The sequence below is a fragment of the Ovis aries genome, chromosome 2 (assembly GCF_016772045.2).
Source record: "Ovis aries strain OAR_USU_Benz2616 breed Rambouillet chromosome 2, ARS-UI_Ramb_v3.0, whole genome shotgun sequence".
NCBI classification, from domain to species: domain Eukaryota; kingdom Metazoa; phylum Chordata; class Mammalia; order Artiodactyla; family Bovidae; genus Ovis; species Ovis aries.
This window is the reverse complement of record NC_056055.1, coordinates 247,065,822-247,086,835: the sequence shown is the minus strand read 5'-3', so window position 1 is coordinate 247,086,835 and position 21,014 is coordinate 247,065,822. Positions and strand designations below refer to the sequence as shown.

The following is a 21,014-nucleotide window of genomic DNA, read 5'->3' as shown; positions in this document are numbered from 1 at the left end:
AACTGAAGTGAGAGTCGCTCAGTTGTGTCTGACTCTTTGCGACTGCATAAACTATACAATCCATGGGATAATCCAGGTCAGGATACTGGAGTGGGGAGCTGTTCCCTTCTGCAGTGGATCTTCCCAACCCCGAGGATAGAACCCAGGTCTCCCACCTTCCAGGCGGATTCTTCACCAGCTGAGCTGCCACCAGGGAAGCCCGTAGTGAAAGCTTGTTGCTATGAATTCTCCCTAACCTTTGTCTGAACAAAGTCTTTGCTTTCATTTTTGAAAGGTGTTTTCATTTGAGTTCTTTCAATACTTGAACACTGGCTGGAGCCTTTGTCAAGTCCCAACAAGAGAACCACAGAGCCAGCCTCTGGGGCCTGTAAGATGGCGGGACAGCCCCAAGGCACCACCTCTGGGCCAAGACCACATTTTAGGATCTTCAGTTCAGTCGCTCAGTCATGTCCGACTCTTTGCGACCCCATGGACTGCAGCACGCCAGGCCTCCCTGACCATCAACAACTCCTAGAGTTTACTCAAACTCATGTCCATTGAGTCGGTGATGCCATCCCACCATCTCATCCTCTGTTGTCCCCTTCTCCTCCCGCCTTCAATCCCTCCCAGCATCAGGGTCTTTTCCAAGGAGTCAGTTCTTCACATCCAGTGGCCAAAGTATTGGAGTTTCAGCTTCAGCATCAGTCCTTCCAATGAATATTCAGGACTGATTTCCATTAGGATGGACTGGTTTTATCTCCTTGCTGTCCAAGGAGCTCTCAAGAGTCTTCTCCAACACCACAGGTTAAAAGCATCAATTCTTCCGTGCTTAGCCTTTTTTATAGTCCAACTCTCACATCCATACATGACTCCTGGGAAAACCATACCCTTGACTAGACAGGACTTTTTTGGCAAAGTAATGTCTCTGCTTTTTAATATGCTGTCTAGGTTGGTCATAACTTTTCTTCCAAGGAGCAAGTGTCTGTTAATTTCATGGTTGCAGTCACCATCTGCAGTGATTTTGGAGGCCCCCCCAAGATAAAGTCTGTCATCTTCAACCCTTAGGAAAGGCCCCTGCCTAGGGGTCCCGGGTAGGGGGCGGGGCTACACTCGTCACTTCGCTCCGCCCCCTGTCAGGTGGGCGGGGCCTACCTCTCCTTAAAGCGCCCGCCCTCACCGCTTTGTCCCTGGGTGCGTTTGGCTTCGGGGCCCCTGCGTCGCCCACCCTCTCGCCATGGCCCAGCCACAGTCGTACCCACGGGGTGTCCCTACCCGGCCTGCCACCGTCTTGGGCGCCATGGAAATGGGGCGTCGCATGGACGTGCCCAGCAGCGCCGCGGCCGTGCGCGCCTTCCTGGAGCGCGGCCACACCGAGATCGACACGGCCTTCGTGTACGCTGACGGCCAGTCCGAGAGCATCCTGGGCGGCCTGGGGCTCGGGCTGGGCGGCAGCGGCTGCAAAGGTAACGCCTGGCCCCCCGGACCCCGGCACCGTGACCGCCCCCGAGCCATGCTCTGGCCGCGGCCGGGACCGACCGCCTTGTCCACCTTGCCCCCCTCCCCAGGCCTCCCCGCAGCTCTGTGAAACTCCCGCTTCCCAGCGCCCTTGCACATCAGCTCGGACAGCCAGACATTTGGTCTTGACTCTTTTCCTCTCATTTTCCCTTCCTCTTGGTAACGTCCCAACCGTGGCAGAGCCTGGAACGACTTGGCTAGCCCTTCTCAGGGGGCCCTGAAAACGGAATTTGGCGCTGGGCAGCCCCTTCCCCCTTTCCCCTCACCCGCAGGTGCCCTGTACGGTCCGATCTGCAGGAGTCCTGCCCTTATTGCCCTGGCACTCCCTGGCACCGTTGCAGATCAGTCTTTGGAACCGGCGGGACCGGTTTCCTCATTGCTCTGATCCCCGGCCCCCTCCCTGGAGCCCTGGCCCCGCAGTTCAGTCCTCAGTGTCTCCCACTTCACCCGGGCTTCCCTGGTGCCCCAGATGGTAAAGAATTTGCTTGCAATGCAGAGACCTGGGTTCGATCCCTGGGTCGGGAAGATTCCCTGGAGAAGGGCATGGCAACCCACTCCAGTGTTCCTACCTGGAGAGTCCCCATGGACAGAGAAGCGTGGCGGGCTACAGTGCATGGGGTGGCAAAAGAGTGGGACAGGAGTGAGTGCCTAGCACTTTCACTTTTCCACTTCACGCCTGGGAGCAGCAGGAGCTACCAGCAGTAGCTGATATAAGGTGTGGGGGAGGTACCCCGTCTAACTGCCGCATCTGGGCCAGCCTCTGTCCGAAGCCATAGAAGAGGAATTGACAGTCACCCAATCCAGGGAGCTCAGAGTCTAGAGACAGCTGGGGAGCCCAGAAGAGGGTTCCCTTCCCAGAAAGGGCCAAAGAAGAATGCTCAGAAAAGGGAACATCAGACCTTGAACTGATACTTTTCCAGAAGAGGAGAAAGGGCATTCCTGGCAGTGGGTGTGAGCAGAGAATGTGCAAAGGCAATGAGGTTTGGCAGTGCTGAGGGTATTGGAGCAGGCAATGGAGCCCAGCGGAGGTTTATTGTATGGGCCCAGGGGAAGGTCCCCCACCAGTCTGATGCCATCTGCAGTGCTTATAATGTGCCGGGCAGGCACACAGTGAGGGCTCAGCAACGCTGGCTGATACTGTTAGTAGGTATGCGGTTCTGGTAATAGTAGACGCCGTCTACTAATAGTGTGCCATCTTTCACTCTGGGGTGTCTCAGGGAGAAATGATTCACGGCATGGTAGATCTGGAACAAGACGAGAAATGCATGGGGCTCAGAGCTGCACTCTTTCTAGGTCACTTGGCGGCCTTGCCATGACATCTCTGGTCTTATTATTATATTTTTTAATTTTAATTGAAGTATAGTTGATTTACAGTGTTGAGTTAATTTCAGATGTACAGCAAAGGGATTTAGTTATATATATATATATATATATATATATATATATATATTTCAGATTCTTTTCCATCATAGATTATTATGATATTGAGTATAGTTCCTTTGCTTTACAGTAGGTCCTTGTTGGCTGTCTATTTTTATAAATATTGCTTGCTCGATCACTAAATTGTGTCCAACTCTTTGCAGCCCCATGGACTGTAGCCTGCCAGGCTCCTTCCTCTGCCCCTGGGATCTTCCTGGTGAGAATGCTGGGGTGGGTTGCCATTTCCTTTTCCAGGGGATCTTCCTGATCCAGGGATCAAACCCGTGTCCCCACATCTCCTGCACTGGCAGGTGGGTTCTTTACCACTGAGCCACCTGGGAAGCCCCATTTTCTATATATGATTGTATATGCTAATCCCAAACTCCTAATGTATCACCCCCTTCCCCCTTTGGTAACCACAAGTTTGTTTTCTGTCCGTGAGTCTGTTTCTGCTTTGTAAATATATCATTTGTATAATCTTTTTTAGATTCCACATGTAAGCGGTATCATGTTTGTCTTTCTCTAACTTACTTTACTTAGAATGATAATTGCTAGGTCCTTTGATGTTGTTGTAAATGGCATCATTTCATTCTTTCCTGATGGCTGAGGAATATCCCATTGTATATACGTACCACATCTTGTTTATCCATTAATCTGTCCACAGGCATTTACATTGGTCTTATTTCTGATTACTTTTCTTCTGCAGCATCTCCTTTTCCCTCCTTTAGGCTGGAACCAGCTGGGCTACAGTTCTTAAATCTCAGATTTGAAGTTAATGTCAAGACGGGGTGTGGGCCAAAGGGGAGGAGGTGGTGGAATGGAAAATTCCAAATGAGTAGGCCTTCAGCCCTCCAGCCTGGTCTCTCCCATCTAAAGGGGTCTGGCCTGCTGAGGTGACTTTCCAAGAGTAAACAGCGCAGAAAGGGCTCTCTTCTCAGCCATAGCTTGCTCATCTGATTCTTAAAGAGGATGGGGAGAAAGGTATTTAACTCCTTCCTGGGTCACACAGGTAGCACAACACTGGCCTTTTCTCAGTTGGATGTTTCTCTGACAGAAATATAATCCTCCCCTGGGGCCCCGGTTGAGGCCTCTTGCTTCTCTTTCCTGAATTCCTGCCACAGTCTCCTTGCCGTTTTCCCTGTCTCCAGACCTGTGCCCGAGGTTCTTTGTGTTTCATTCGGAGTCATCGTTCAAAACTGCAAAGCCGACCCCCTAACTTGCTGGCTGGAAGTGTTTAGAGTCGCCCTGTGGTCCCCTGAAGTCAAATTTTAAGGGGTGCCCTCAGGGCCCTTTGCATCTCTCTGGTCTGTGGCCCCTTCTCTCGTCTCGTGTACCCCCAGACCTGGTGTTTTAGGTCTGTGGGATCGTAGGCATGACTCCTCAAAGCCATGTTCTTGCCCCAGGGTAGCCTTTGACTCCTCTTGGAGATTCAAAGCCCTGGAAAGCCTTCCCTGAATTCTCAGGGCTCCTCCCCCCTACTCCTGCGTGTCCTGACCTCACTTACCCCGTGGTGTCCCCTTAGACTGTGGGTCCTTGAGGGCAGGGATCCAGGGTTGGCATTCCTCTTCCAACCTGAAGTGCCAGGCATGCCACACCCAGCTGTCTGGTAAATAGTCACTGTAGTGATAACATTAGCAGCTCATAATGAGCAAGTGTGTCAAAGTTCTGATCAATCCTCAGGGCCTCCCAGCTAGACAGCACCATTGACACTCTCGATTTACAATTGAGAAAATTGAGACTCTGTGTGTGTCTGTGTGGTGTGTGTGCACACACGTACGTGCGTGCTCAGTCATGTCCGACTCTGCGATCCCATGGACTGTAGCCTGCCCGGCTTCTCTGTCCCTGGTTTTTCCTGGCAAGAATACTGGCGTGCGGCTCAGAGAGGTTGAATCACTTGGTCAAGGTCATAGAGCTGGAATTGGCAGAGCTGAGGCATGAACCCAGGCCTGCCGCTTAACCATTAACCCTAGATCCTCACCAATGATTTCTAAGTTGACCTGAACTTCTATTTTTCTCTTCCCAAAGTAAAAATTGCCACCAAGGCCAATCCATTGGAAGAAAACTCTCTGAAGCCTGACAGCCTCCGGTCCCAGCTGGAGACGTCCCTCCAGCGGCTGCAGTGCCCCCGAGTGGACCTGTTTTACCTGCACCTGCCAGACCACAGCACCCCCGTGGAAGAGACGCTGCGCGCCTGCCACCGGCTGCACCAGGAGGTGAGGGCGGCCCCCACTCCCCATCCTGGCCTGGTGGTGCCCAGAGAGCAGAGGCTCCAGGGCTGTCCCGGAGCAGAGCAGGGGACGGACCCCACGCCCAGGGTCCCAGTCTCTGGGACTGGCCTTCTAGGCTGCGGGGGAGTCTGACCGTGGCCTCTCCCCCGCAGGGCAAGTTCGTGGAGCTCGGCCTCTCCAACTATGCCGCCTGGGAGGTGGCTGAGATCTGTACCCTGTGCAGGAGCAACGGCTGGATCCTGCCCACCGTGTACCAGGTGAGGCCGGGGCTGCAGAGGCCCGACTCCAGGGCGCCTGCCATCCCAGGTCCTCTTGTGCCCCCCGCCCTCTCTCACTCCCCTGCTCCCAGCCTGTAGACGGCCCCCGGGGCCCTCAGGCCCTGGCCCCCCTTCCTGCCTGCTGCTGGCTCTGCGGTCAGCCCGAACTCGCCTCTCCCTTCCCCCTGGAAGGAGTGTCTGGGTGTCGCTTAGATACCTCTTCCTCTGGAAGGCTTTCGCGACAGCCCAGTGGGTCCTCCAGTCTCCAGACCCCAGCTTTATGCATTGAGCGAGTATCTCTGAGAATCTGCCGTGATCACAGAAGCCACCTTTGCTCATCTGTCCCGTCCTGTTTGCTTGCTTGCTTGTTTGGCTGCCTCGGGTCTCAGCTGCGTCACACAGGACCCGCATTGCGGCCCACGGACTCTCCAGTTGCAGCTCTCAGGCTTAGTTGCCCTACCAGGGATCAGACCCGTGCCCCTGGCATCGCAAGGTGGATTCTTAACCACTGAACCATCAGGAGCGTCCACTCTGCTTTGATTTTAACTCGACTCTGACATCTCCTGAAGCAGAGAGCTCACCAGGTCCACGTGTGTTTGAGAGCTCGGGGTCCAGCCCGTGGCTGGTGCCTGCGGATGTGTGTGGGATGGCAGAGCCCGGCTGCCGTCCCTTCCTGGGGCCCAGCCCCCTCTCCCCGTCCACCAGTAGTGACTTTGGAAACCATGCTGGGGTGCCGGGGGTCTTGACCGAAGACTTTGAGAGCAGGCTGGGGCTCCCCGGCCGGGCCCCCCGCTCAGCTGGCCCTTCTGCCTGCAGGGCATGTACAACGCCACCACCCGGCAGGTGGAGACGGAGCTCCTGCCCTGCCTCCGGCGCTTTGGACTGAGGTTCTACGCCTACAACCCTCTGGCTGGTACTGGCTGCGGGCACAGGCTCCCCTGGGTGGGAGGGCCTTCCTGACCCCGTTCTGCCCCTTCCTGACCTGGGAGAAGCCTGGCCCCAGGCCTGGGAAGGGGAGGGTTTTGCCAGGACCTCCATCTGTCCTGGTTCCCCGCCATCACCCCCACTTCCAGCGAGACGGGCTCTGGGGCAGTGCCTGGGGGTCTGACCGCAGCCTTCCCGCAGGAGGCCTGCTGACCGGCAGGTACAAGTATGAGGACAAGGATGGGAAACAGCCCGTGGGCCGCTTCTTTGGGAACAACTGGGCAGAGGTCTACAGGAATCGGTGAGCTGGGGGCAGACGGCGCCAGGACAGGCAGAGTGGGAGGGTCCCCATAGTCTGAAAGTGGGACATCCCTGGGGCTGCTTTCCTTTCAGGGCCTTCCCTTGCTGCCTGGACCTAGCTCTCTCGATTCCTGGAGGAATTAGGAAACCCTCTGCAAGGCTTCGTTTTGTTTTCCTGGGACCTCCGTGAGGAATGCCGATCCCTGGGCCTCATGGCCGACCTTCCAAGTCATAACTCATGCCTAAGAAAACTGGTCACCTGCCAAGGGGGAAAGACAGGGCCCCAGATGGAGGAACAGGAGGCCTGGGGCCGGGCTGTGCCCCCGTCCTGGCTTCCTGTTTCTCCAGGTAAAGTAAGGGCAGGGTTTGCGTTCTTAAGAGCAGAGACATCCTTGAGGTCTCTGGTGTGGGAGCCAGCGTCCTGGGTGGCTCTGTTGCCCAGAAAAGCAGGAGACGCCCTGCCCGAGGGGACCCTGGCCCCTCCGTGCTGCGGGGGCTTCCTGGGTTGCTCTCAGGCAGAGGCCCCCGTGAGACCCGTGGTCCTGACCCCGTGCTGCCGCCCCCCCAACCTGTCCAGCTACTGGAAGGAGCACCACTTCGAGGGCATCGCCCTGGTGGAGAAGGCCCTGCAGGCTGCGTATGGCACCAGCGCCCCCAGCATGACCTCAGCCGCCCTGCGGTGGATGTACCACCATTCCCAGCTCCAGGTAACCTCCCCCCACCCCCACCGTCCCTGGAAGCCCTGCCCCCGCTCTCTTTGAGGAGTCAGCATGACTTAGGCTACAGTCCATGGGGTCACAAAGAGTTGGACATGACTGAGCGATTTCACTTCAGTTCAGTTCAGTTCAGTTCAGTCGCTCAGTTGTGCCCGACTTTTTGCAACCCCATGGACTGCAGCACACTAGGCCTCCCTGTCCATCACCAACTCCCGGAGTTTACCCAAACTCCTGTCCACTGAATCGGTGATGCCACCCAGCCATCTCATCCTCTGTCATCCCCTTCTCCTTCTGCCTTCAATCTTTGCCAGCATCAGGGTCTTTTCAAATGAGTCACTTCTTTGCAACAGGTGGCCAAAGTATTGGAGCTTCAGCTTCAGCAGCACTCCTTCCAATGAACACTCAGGACTGATTTCCTTTAGGATGGACTGACTGGATCTCCTTGCAGTCCAAGGGACTCTCAAGAGTCTTCTCCAACACCACAGTTCAAAAGCATCAATTCTTCAGCGCTCAGCTTTCTTTATAGTCCAACTCTCACATCCATACATGACCACAGGAAAAACCATAGCCTTGACTAGACGGACCTTTGTTGGCAAAGTAATGTCTTTGCTTTTTAATATGCTGTCTAGGTTGGTCATAACTTTCCTTCCAAAAGTAAGGGTCTTTTAATTTCATGGCTGCAGTCACCGTCTGCAGTGATTTTGGAGCCCAAAAGAATAAAGTCAGCCGCTGTTTCCCCATCTATTTGCCATGAAGTGATGGGACCGGATGCCATGATCTTACTTTTCTGAATGTTGAGCTTTAAGCCAACTTTTTCACCCTCCTCTTTCACTTTCATCAAGAGGCTCTTTAGTTCTTCTTCACTTTCTGCCATAAGGGTGGTGTCATCTGCATATCTGAGGTGATTGATATTCTCTCCCGGCAATCTTGATTCCAGCTTGTGCTTCATCCAGCCCAGCGTTTCTCATGATGTACTCTGCATAGAAGTTAAATAAGCAGGGTGACAATATACAGCCTTGACGTACTCCTCTTCCTATTTGGAACCAGTCTGTTGTTCCATGTCCAGTTCTAACTGTTGCTTCCTGTCCTGTATACAGATTTCTCAAGAGGCAGGTCAGGTCAGGTGGTCTGGTATTCCCATCTCTTTCAGAATTTTCCACAGTGTATTGTGATCCACACAGTCAAAGGCTTTGGCATAGTCAACAAAGCAGAAGTAGATGTTTTTCTGGAACTCTCTTGCTTTTTCAATGATCCAGCAGTTGTTGGCAATTTGATCTCTGGTTCCTCTGCCTTTTCTAAGACCTGCTTGAACATCTGGAATTTCACGGTTCATGTATTGCTGAAGCCTGGTTTGGAGCATTTTGAGCATTACTTTCCTAGAATGTGAGATGAGTGCAGTTGTGCGGTAGTTTGAGCGTTCTTTGGCCTTAGTACACAGCTTAAGATGAGTTGTTTTATTGTATAATCACTAGCTATGGGCTTAAAGAAACTAAGGTGTTATGTGACTAAGACTAAGGAATGTAGGGAAAAAAAGTTTGCCCTTTTCTCCTTCTTGAGAGCCCCAGATGACTTTCTCCTCCTTGGGGACCCTGGACTTCTTATCAACCTACCTGAGAATTAACTCTCTCACTACGCAGGGTATAAAGAGTCTGCCCCACCCCAGGTCTTGGCAGGGGCAGGGCTGGGCGGGGGTGTGTGTGACGGGGTCTCTGTGGGGCATCAGTGCGTGACGTCCGGCCGTCTCCCCTTGCAGGGCGCCCACGGGGACGCGGTCATCCTGGGCATGTCCAGCCTGGAGCAGCTGGAAGAGAACTTGGCGGCCACTGAGGAGGGGCCCCTGGAGCCGGCCGTCGTGCAGGCCTTTGATCAGGCCTGGCGCCTGGTCGCCCACGACTGTCCCAGCTACTTCCGCTAGGCCCCCGCCCGGCTCAGGCGCCGGAGGTGTCTCCCTCTTCCGTCGCCTCTCCTGCTCTCTCCCTGGCCGGCCTTTGCCTTAAGCTGATTTCGTGGTCGTCCTCCATCGTCTGGATCCACGCGTTATTTTTCTAGACCCCTGCCTCCCTCCCAGGTGCCTTCACAACGTGTAACGCCTTGGGCTGAGCCCCTCTGGGGCGCTTCCCGTCTGAATAAAGCCAGCGCTAGCCCTGCCTGTGGCCCAGTCACTGAGTGGGCCCCGCAGGTTTCTCTCTCAGCTGCTGTGACTCGTCTCCTCCCTGCCTGCGCCTTCCTGCCCGAGGGGTGGACCCACGAGCTGGAGCCCCCGGGGCAGAGGCGGCAGGGGGTCTCCCAGCCTGACCTCTCGGTGGGGCTGCAGGCGGCCCTCACATTCCCACATGACAGAGGGAAAGAGGGCCATCCACCCTGAGGTGGATTTTCTGTCCGAATTATCTCACTGGATACTCAGAAAGGGAATAATTTGGACAAAAACCTTCCAAGAAAGATAAAACCCCCCAGGATGCTGTGGGACATTTTAACGCACAGTCATTTTATCAGTGGCTTTTAAAAAAAGGGGAAAAGTGGGACTTTTCTGGAGGTCCAGTGGTTAAGACTCTGCGCGGGGTGCAGGTTCGATTCCTGCTTGGGAATTGAAGATCCCGCATACTGGAAGGCCCACCCCTCTGAAAACAGAGGCAGTGCCTTCACGCTTAGCTGAAGCCTGCTGGCGTCTGCTCATCTCCAGATTCTCAGCTCCGCTGCTGCGCCTCCCTCTGTTGGTGTGGGCCTGGGCAGCCCGGACCCGTTTCCGTCAGCAAATCCCTGCTCCAAGGAGGAGGCACCCAAGGCTGGAGAAGAAAGGAAATCCCAGGTCCGGTTGTTTCTGTTAGAACATCAGGCCCTGGGCGAGGGATGTGAGCCAAGCAGCAGGAGCAGGCAGCTCCTGAACCCATCTCTTAAGTGACGACAGGGGCTCAACTTGGAAATGCAGCCGAAGCCACCAATCAGAGGCTCCTGAGTCCAAAGAAAGGTCCTACTTGCCATCTAGAAGGAGACACTGCAGATAGTTTGATTATTTGGAACTTCCCTTTGTCTTCACCCATGACACAAGGAATGCTTCCCAAAAAGGGGTAATCTCCCTGCTTGTATGATCAGCCATTGTTGCCCAACAAGCCGCCCCAAAACTGAGTTGCTTAAGATGAGATTCAATTCAATTTCTATCAAAACCCTGCTAGATTTTTTCTTACAGATACTGACAAAATTATTTTAAAATTCATATTTGAAATTCAAGGGATAGAGAATTGCCAAAACAAGCCAGAGCAAAGTCCTCCAGTTCCTGATATCAAAGCTTACTACAAAGCTACAGAGATAAAAAACAGTATGGGACTGGCATCAGGATGGGACTGATGGGACAGACTGGGGAGTCCAGAAAGAATTCCACAATAGCTTAAAGGCAGAAACAGTCCAAAAAGTCCAACAACTGATGAATGCATCAATTAAAAGTGATATGTCCATACCACGGAATATTATTCAGCCAATGAACTAATGAAACCCCTATTATATGGATGAACCTGTTTTTCTGTAAGCTTTACTTACATTTTAAGTTCAAAAGATTTGTCAGCAAAAGAAATCAGTTGTTACACAGAAACAATTTTGATTTGTTATAATTATTTGTCTTAATTTCAATATACAGTTATTAAATAGAAACAGTAAAGAAAGTAACTCTACATATATCACCAAATTGGGCTGACCCACATCCCGACTTGACTGGTGTCGCAGAGTCCCCTGTTGACAGCAGTATGGAGTCTCGACTGGGAAAGGGTCCCAGGCAGTGTGTCCATCCCACAGGTGAGCCTTCAAGTTGCAGTCTCGGGCTCCAGCTTATAATTCCAGGGCGCAAACTGATATGCAAAAATGCAGCTCTGGTCTTACTTTTACAATCCTGTTTGTTTCACTTTGTGAGTCACAAGACTTCTTAGACTTACAGGCTTGGACGGGCCTTCAGGGGCTTCAGAGATTCCAAGACCTCCTCCCCTTCTTATCTAAAGTGCTGCCTGACTTGCTGTGCTTGCAAGCGGGCACAGAATCCTGCAGTGTCTGTGCGGGTCAGAAGCAAGTCAGAGGCCCGCTCTCCTGCTTCTGAAGCCTGAACAAGACTACCTCCCTTCTAATTTCCCTAACAGAACCTTGAAGGTGATATGCAAAGTGAAAGAGGACAGTTCCATAAGGGCTCATATGATCTGATTTTTGTGGCATGTCTAGAATGGGGAAATCTGTTAGAGACAAAAACTAGACTTGTGGTTCCCTAGGGCTGAGAGATGGGTTGGAGATTGACTGCTGAGGAATACAGGTTTCCTTTGGGGGTGATGAAAATGGAGCAACTGGAGATTAACTGTGAATGAGTACAGGTTTCTTCTGTTGTTCAGTTGCGAAGTTGTGTCCGACTCTGCGACCCCATGGACGCACGCCAGGCTCCCCTGTTCACCATCTCCCGGAGTTTACTCAAACTAATGTGCCTTGAATAGGTGATGTTTCTTCTGGGGGTGATGAAAATGCTTTAAATTTGATTGTGATGGTTGTACAAGGCGGAATACACTAAAACCAAAACACACTATACTCTTTAATGTGTTCTTTTTTAAAGACCTGTGTCCGTTCTTGGCTGTGCTGGGTCTTTGTTGCTGCGCACGGGTTTTCGCTGGTTGCAGAAGGTGGGGGCTGTTCTTCGCCGAGGCGCTGGGGCTTCTCCCTGCAGCGAGAGTCACTGCAGGGTGCGGCTCCAGGCCACACAGGCTTCAGCAGTGGGCTCCGTAGTTGTCGCCCGTGGGCTTGGTTGCTCCTCGGCATACGGACTCTTTCTGAACCAGGAACTGATCCTGTGTTCCAGTGGTTCGGAGTCTGAGAGCTATAGGGTGGGCACTTCTGCCTCATATGGGGTCAGGAAGCCTGCTGCTGATATCGGGGGTGGGGGGTGGCTTTTGGCAATAGTTACAAAGGGCTCAGTCAGCTTCGGATGTGACCTTGGTTCTGGCCTCCGTATCTGTGGCCTTGGTACTAGACCTCACAGCTGTGGCCTTGGGACAGGACTCCACAGAATTGTTTTTGTGAGGTGCAGATGCTTTGATGTGCTGGTTAGAAGCATTCATGATACCTAGGGATTGCCTCCATAACTTCAGCAGAAAGCATTAAGGGGAACAGCCGATACTCCAAAGCCTTCAAGGTCAAAGAATTGTACCAGCACCACTTATAGGGGAGAAAATGTACCCTTATGGTACTTTTGGTAACTTACGGTTACCAAAGGGGAAAGGCAGGGAGGGATAAACTAGGAGTTTGGGGCTAACACATGCACACTGCCGTGTATAAAACAGATCATCGGAAACGACCTGCAGTATGTAGGGAACTGTACTCTGTATTTTGTAATAACCTATAAGAGAAAGGAATCTGAAAAAGAACAGATGTAAGAGTTGAATAAAGCATTTCCCAACTCCTATAAAGCAAATTATTAGCTCCTGGCCCCCAGACATGAAGGCTAAACACTCACATTGTCATACCCTGAGAAAAGAGCATTATAACCTGTAAATTCTGTTAAATCACTGTATGACGTTACCAGATAAACATCTAAATGTGAAAAGAGGCTCCTCAAGTTAAGGAAAAAAAAAGATTTGAAAGTGTTCTCAGTTCAGTTCAGTTCAGTCGCTCAGTCGTATCCAACTCCTCGAGACCCCATGAATCATAGCACGCCAGGCCTCCCTGTCCATCACCAACTCCCGGAGCCTACCCAAACCCATGTCCATTGAGTCGGAGATCCCATCCAACCATCTCATCCTCTGTTCTCCTCTTTTCCTCCTGCCCCCAATCCCTCCCAGCATCAGGGTCTTTTCCAATGAGTTAACCCTTTACATGAGGTAGCCAAAATATTGGAGTTTCAGCTTCAGCATCAGTCCTTCAAATGAACACCCAACACTGATGTCCTTTAGGATGGACTGATTGGATCTCCTTGCAGTCCAAGGGACTCTCAAGAGTCTTCTCCAACACCACAGGTCAAAAGCATCAATTCTTTGGCGCTCAGCTTTCTTCACAGTCCAACTCTCACATCCATACATGACCACTGGAAAAACCATAGCCTTGACTAGATGGACCTTAGTTGGCAAAGTAATGTCTCTGCTTTTGAATATGCTATCTAGGTTGGTCATAACTTTCTTCCAAGGAGTAATCGTCTTTTAATTTCATGCCTGCAATCATCATCTGCAGTGATTTTGGAGCCCAAAAAAATAAAGTCTGGCACTGTTTCCACTCTTCCCCCATCTATTTCCCATGGAGTGATGGGACCAGATGCCATGATCTTCGTTTTCTGAATGTTGATCTTTAAGCCAACTTTTTCGCTCTCCTCTTTCACTTTCATCAAGAGGCTTTTAGTTCCTCTTCACTTTCTGCCATAAGTGTGGTGTCATCTGCATATCTGAGGTTATTGATATTTCTCCCGGCAATCTTGATTCCAGCTTGTGCTTCCTCCAGCCCAGCATTGCTCATGATGTACTCTGCATAGAAGTTAAATAAGCAGGGTGACAATATATAGCCTTGATGTACTCCTTTTCCTATTTGGAACCAGTCTGTCGTTCCATGTCCAGTTCTAACTGTAGCTTCCTGACCTGCATATAGGTTTCTGAAGAGGCAGGTCAGGTGTTCTGGTATTCCCATCTCTTTCAGAATTTTCCACAGTGTATTGTGATCCACAGAGTCAAAGGCTTTGGCATAGTCAATAAAGCAGAAATAGATGTTTTCTGGAACTCTCTTGCTTTTTCCAGGATCCAGCGGATGTTGGCAATTTGATCTCTGGTTCCTCTGCCTTTTCTAAAACCAGCTTGAACATCTGGAAGTTCACGGTTCATGTATTGCTAAAACCTGGCTTGGAGCATTTTAAGCATTACTTTACTAGTGTGTGAGATGAGTGCAATTGTGTGGTAGTTTGAGCACTCTTTGGCATTGCCTTTCTTTGGAACTGGAATGAAAACTGACCTTTTCCAGTCCTGTGGCCACTGCTGAGTTTTCCAAATTTGCTGGCATATTGAGTGCAGCATTTTCACAGCATCATCTTTCCGGTAAGTGCCCATTATGCTACTGGAGATCAGTGGAGAAATAACTCCAGAAAGAATGAAGGGATGGAGCCAAAGCAAAAACAGTACCCAGTTGTGGATGTGACTGGTGATAGAAGCAAGGTCTGACGCTGTAAAGAGCAATATTGCATAGAAACCTGGAATGTTAGGTCCATGAATCAAGGCAAATTGGAAGTGGTCAAACAGGAGATGGCAAGAGTGAACGTCGACATTCTAGGAATCAGCGAACTAAAATGGACTGGAATGGGTGAATTTAACTCAGATGACCATTATATCTACTACTGTGGGCAGGAATCCCTTAGAAGAAATGGAGTAGCCATCATGGTCAACAAAAGAGTCCGAAATGCAGTACTTAGACGCAATCTCAAAAACAACAGAATGATCTCTGTTCGTTTCCAAGGCAAACCATTCAATATCACAGTAATCCAAGTCTGTGCCCCAACCAATAACGCTGAAGAAGCTGAAGTTGAATGGTTCTATGAAGACCTACAATACCTTTTAGAACTAACACTCAAAAAGATGTCCTTTTCATTATGGGGGACTGGAATGCAAAAGTAGGAAGTCAAGAAACACCTGGAGTAACAGGCAAATTTGGCCTTGGAATACGGAATGAAGCAGGGCAAAGGCTAATAGAATTTTGCCAAGAGAACGCACTGGTCATAGCAAACACCCTCTTCCAACAACACAAGAGAAGACTCTACACGTGGACATCACCAGATGGTCAATACTGAAATCAGATTGATTATATTCTTTGCAGTCAAAGATGGAGAAGCTCTATACAGTCAGCAAAAACAAGACCAGGAGCTGACTGTGGCTCAGATCATGAACTCCTTATTGCCAAATTCAGACTCAAATTGAAGAAAGTAGGGAAAACCACTAGATCATTCAGGTATGATGTAAATCAAATGCCTTATGATTATACACTAGAAGTGAGAAATAGATTTAAGGGCCTAGATCTGATAGATAGAGTGCCTGATGAACTATGGACTGATGTTTGTGACATTGTACAGGAGACAGGGATCAAGACCATCCTCATGGAAAAGAAATGGCTGTCTGGGGAGGCCTTACATATAGCTATCTGGGGAGGCCTTACAAATAGCTGTGAAAAGAAGAGAAGTGAAAAGCAAAGGAGAAAAGGAAAGATATAAGCATCTGAATGCAGAGTTCCCAAGAACAGCAAGGAGAGATAAGAAAGCCTTCCTCAGCTATCAATGCAAAGAAATAGAGGAAAACAACAGAAGGGGAAAGACTAGAGATCTCTGTAAGAAAATTAGAGATACCAAGGGAATATTTCATGCAAAGATGGGCTCCATAAAGGACAGAAATGGTATGGATCTAACAGAAGCAGAAGATATTAAAAAGAGGTGGCAAGAATACACGGAAGAACTACACAAAAAAGATCTTCACGACCAAGATAAGCATGATGGTGTGATCACTCACCTAGAGCCAGACATCCTGGAATGTGAAGTCAAGTGGGCCTTAGAAAGCATCACTATGAACAAAGCTAATAGAGGTGATGGAATTCCAATTGAGCTATTTCAAATCCTGAAAGATGATGCTGTGAAAGTGCTGCACTCAATATGCCAGCAAATTTGGAAAACTCAGCAGTGGCCACAGGACTGGAAAAGGCCAGTTTTCATTCCAATTCCAAAGAAAGGCAATGCCAAAGAGTGCTCAAACTACCACACAATTGCACTCATCTCACACACTAGTAAAGTAATGCTTAAAATGCTCCAAGCCAGGTTTTAGCAATACATGAACCGTGAACTTCCAGATGTTCAAGCTGGTTTTAGAAAAGGCAGAGGAACCAGAGATCAAATTGCCAACATCCGCTGGGATCCTGGAAAAAGCAAGAGAATTCCAGAAAAACATCTATTTCTGCTTTATTGACTATGCCAAAGCCTTTGACTCTGTGGATCACAGTACACTGTGGAAAATTCTGAAAAAGATGGGAATACCAGACCACCTGACCTGCCTCTTCAGAAACCTATATGCAGGTCAGGAAGCTACGGTTAGAACTGGACATGGAATAACAGACTGGTTCCAAATAGGAAAAGGAGTACATCAAGGCTATATATTGTCACCCTGCTTATTTAACTTCTATGCAGAGTACATCATGAGCAATGCTGGGCTGGAGGAAGCACAAGCTGGAATCAAGATTGTCGGGAGAAATATCAATTACTTCAGATATGCAGATGACTCCACCCTTATGGCAGAAAGTGAAGAGGAACTAAAAGCCTCTTGATGAAAGTGAAAGAGGAGAGTGAAAAAGTTGGCTTAAAGATCAACATTCAGAAAACGAAGATCATGGCATCTGGTCCCATCACTTCATGGTAAATAGATGGGGAAACAGTGGAAACAGTGGCAGACTTTATTTTTTGGGCTCCAAAATCACTGCAGATGATGATTGCAGGCATGAAATTAAATGACACTTACTCCTTAGAAGAAAAGTTATGACCAAGCTAGTTAGCATATTACAAAGCAGAGACATTACTTTGCCAACAAAGGTCCGTCTAGTCAAGGCTGTGGTTTTTCCAGTGGTCATGTATGGATGTGAGAGTTGGACTGTGAAGAAAGCTGAGCGCCAAAGAATTGATGCTTTTGACCTGTGGTGTTGGAGAAGACTCTTGAGAGTCCCTTGGACTGCAAGGAGATCCAATCAGTCCATCCTAAAGGACATCAGTGTTGGGTGTTCATTTGAAGGACTGATGTTGAAGCCGAAGCTCCAATACTTTGGCCACCTGATGCGAAGAACAGACTCATTTTAAAAGACCCTGAAGCTGGGATGGATTGAGGGCAGGAGGAGAAGGGAATGACAGAGGATGAGATGCCATCACCGACCTAATGGACATGGGTTTGAGTAAACTCTGGGTTTTGGTGATGGACAGGAGGGCCTGGCGTGCTGCAGTCCATGGGGTCTGCAGAACTGACTGAATTGATATCACACTCCATTGCATGAATGTACCACAAGTTGATTGGTTGTTTCCAATTTGGGGCTCTTGTGAATGAACTGACATAAACATTAATGTGTAAGTATTTGAATATTGAGCTTCTCTTCTCAGGCGGCACTAAAGAATCCATCTGCCAATGCAGGAGACTTAAGAGGTGCGGTTTCCATCCCTGGGTCGGGAAGACCCCCTGGAGGAGGAAATGGCAACCCACTCCAGTATTCTTGCCTGGGGAATCCCATGGACAGAGGAGTCTGGCAGGCTACAGTCCATGGGGTTGCAAAAGAGTCGGACACGGCTGAAGTGACGTAGCGTGCACTGGTGGCTCAGTGGTGAAGAATCCACCTGCCAATGCAGGAAACAGAAGCTTGACCCCTGGGTGGGGAAGATCTCCCAGAAAAGGAAATGTCAGCCCACTCCAGCATTCTTGCCTGGGGAATCCCATGGACAGAGGAGCCCGGTGAGCTACAGTCGATGGGGCCGCAAAAGAGCTGGGCACAACTGAGCAACAAAACAATAAGTCTGAGCACACGTTTTTAAAATATTTACTTTTATTTCCTTATTTGGCTGTGCTGGGTCCTAGTTGTGGCATGTGGGATCTAGTTTCCTGACCAGGGATTGAACCCAGGCCCCTGCATTGGGAACTTGCAGTCCTAGCCCCTGGATCAGCAGGGAAGTACCTGAACATATGTTTTCCTTTCTCTTTGGTGCATATATAGAAGTGGGATTGCTAAATTATATGCAAATTATATTTGTAACTTTAGTTTTAGCAAAAGTGAAGGACCTCTGCTTACAGGAAGATAAAATAGACATATGTTTCCTCTTATTTCTCCTACTAAGTACAAATAAAAATCCTGGACACCGTGTGTAACATAAATATGAGAAGACTCCGAAGGTGGAAGGAAGAAGTCAGACTAGCTAGGGACCTCAGGACCCAAGGAATGACCAAGATAATTTTCCTGAGTTTTCTTTTTGTTTCTGATATCCTAGACTTAGAGCTGAAGAAGCCAGCAACCTGGAGATACTGACACCGATAGAAAAAGCCCCAACGAGAGCCTGCTTTTTCCAGCCAAGGAACTAGGAAAGGGGCATCATGGCAAGACAGAGAAGTTTGAGACAGTAACTGCTTTACTGCACATGCCACAACACCGCAGAATAAAATGTGGGGTCCCCTCAGCACAGCCCTGGAAACCAAACACTGAGAAAAGATGGAAGTGGTACAGCAATTCTTCAAGCGCTGAAAGGAAAGCGTCGTCAACCTAGAATCTTATACCCAGCACTATATCCTTCTGGAATGAAGGAGGAATCAAAACATTCTCAGATAAAGAAAAATTATGATTTTGTTGCCAGCAGATCAGTCCTTAGTGAATCGGTAAAGGAAATTCTCTAAACAAACAGAAAATGATGAAAGAAGGAATCCTGAAACATCACGAAGGAAGAAAAAACATGGTGAGCGAAATATGGATAAATATGATAGGTTTTCCTTCTCTTAAAAGTTTCCTGAGTTATACCTGATGGTTGAAGCAAAGTCTTGGGACTTCCCTGGTGGTCCAGTGGCCAAAACTCTGCAGGGGGCCTGGGTTCGACCACTGGTCAGGGACTAGACCCTGCACGCCCAACTAAGAGTTCACGTGCTTCAGCTAAAGATCTCACAGGCCGCAGTGAAGAAGGAAGATTTCGCATGCTGCCACTAAGACTGGTGCAGCCACATATATAAATGAATTTCCTAATGACCTTACTACATATTTTCTACAGAAAGTCACTTACAGTATAATGATCCAGCCAGACTGAAAGTAACAGGATGGAGAAAGAAAGACAGTGAAAATATTGATCAAGAGCAAGCTAACATGGCTATACTACTTCTACCACTAAGTCGCTTCAGTCGTGTCCGACTCTGTGTGACCCCATAAACGGCAGCCCACCAGGCTCCCCCGTCCCTGGGATTCTCCAGGCGAGAACACTGGAGTGGGTTGCCATTTCCTTCTCCAATGCATGAAAGTGAGAAGTGAAAGTGAAGTCGCTCAGTCGTGTCCGACTCTTAGTGACCCCATGGACTGCAGCCCACCAGGCTCCTCCATCCATGGGATTTTCCAGGCAAGAGTACTGGAGTGGGGTGCCATTGCCTTCTCCGAACATGGCTATAGAAGTGTCTAAGAAAGTAGACTTCAGAACAAAGAAAACTATTAGAGACAGAGAGGGATACTATGTAATGATGAAAAGAGTCAACACATAGAGGAACAGCAGTCCTAAAGAAACACCAGACAGCTGCCAAAACACGTGAAGCAAGAACTAATAGAGCTGGAAATGGAAAGAGACGAATCCACCACTACCGTCGGAGACGTCGCACCCCTCTCTTAACAACTGGCAGAATAACTACCCAGAAAAATCAGCAAGGATACAGAAGAACTCAAAGGAGCCGTCAGTAGCAGAATCTAATCAACATTTATAGGGTTCTCCACTTAATGATCGTATATGGACTGTTTCAATGCCAGTATCTGGGTTATGACAGCGTAGTATAATTTTACAAGATGTTGGGGACACTGGGAAAACAGTACAGTGCATTTCTGTATTATTTGTTACAACTGCATATAAATCTAAAACTTTCTCAAAAATTAAAAAGTTTAATTAAAAAAGAACACCTGTACTTTACCTCTCATTTAAGATTACAGTTGAGGGAACTCCTTGGCAGTCCAGTGGTTAGGACTCTGCTTTCACTGCCTTGGGCCTGGGTTCAATCCTTGGTCAGGGAACTAAGACCCCACAGACCACATGGTACAGCAAGAAAAAAAAAACAAAGTACAACTGATTCTCGAACCACAAGGAGGAAAGGGGCGCTGACCCCCTGCACAGTGGAAAATCTGCATTAACTTAGAGTCAGCCCTCTGCATATGAGGCTGCTCAGTACCCATGGTTCCCTCTTCCACATCCTTGGGTTCAGCAAACTTTGGATTGTGCAGTACTGCAGTGTTTACTACTGAATTTAGAAAATCTGTGTATACGTGGACCTGCCCAGTTCAAACCTATGTTGTTCAGGGGCCAACCATCGTCAGAAGGTCATATATATTAAACTTATACTTCTAAGATCTGTTTTTAGCATGTACACAACATAATCTGGGACTTTAAAATTCTATCTTGATTTCAGGCGAAGATCATCTATAGATGAAACTGTTAGGGGAAACACTGACTGAAACCACGCCCTTGGACCAGGCACCATAGTAACCATTTGCAGGAGTTATTTTAGGACAGAAGGTGCTGGTAAGAAACAAGGAATTAACAAGCCACCACCAGCCAGAAAAACCTGGGCAAGGTCAAAAGGAGAGAGGAGAGGCCAACCCGTGTCCTACCGACTTCCCAGAATCTTCCTTGTTGGAATCCATCTTGGCTGAGCAATGCGTGTGCCACCAGGAAGTACCCGGAGTCAGAATGATTGGCCAGAGGCAGCCCAGAAACTCTTCCCATTACTATAAAACCCGAGCCTGCGGGCCCCCTGGCAGAGCCGTCCTCCTGGGCTCCCTGACCTGCTCTCTGCCCAGATGCCCCTTCCCCATAAGGTCCTTGCTCTGTCAGCATGATTTTCTCCTCGGACAACTCATTCCCAGGTGTTGGACAAGAGCTCATCCTCGGACCCTGGACAGGGTACCCTTCCTGCCACGAAACCCTAAAATGAAAGATTGGGAACCCG

At 49.4% G+C, this 21,014-nt stretch overlaps 1 protein-coding gene across 1 annotated transcript; it reads left to right on the top strand.

Moving 5' to 3' along the window:
* Positions 1-1,141: 1,141 nt before the first annotated feature.
* Positions 1,142-11,884, top strand: LOC105611550 (aflatoxin B1 aldehyde reductase member 3; the record flags this gene model as incomplete). Its single annotated transcript, XM_027965631.3, has 7 exons — positions 1,142-1,442; positions 4,939-5,126; positions 5,294-5,398; positions 6,215-6,311; positions 6,524-6,623; positions 7,200-7,329; positions 9,092-11,884. Coding segments are annotated over 7 exons (1,083 nt in total), but the record flags the coding sequence as incomplete, so codon positions are not given.
* Positions 11,885-21,014: the final 9,130 nt, after the last annotated feature.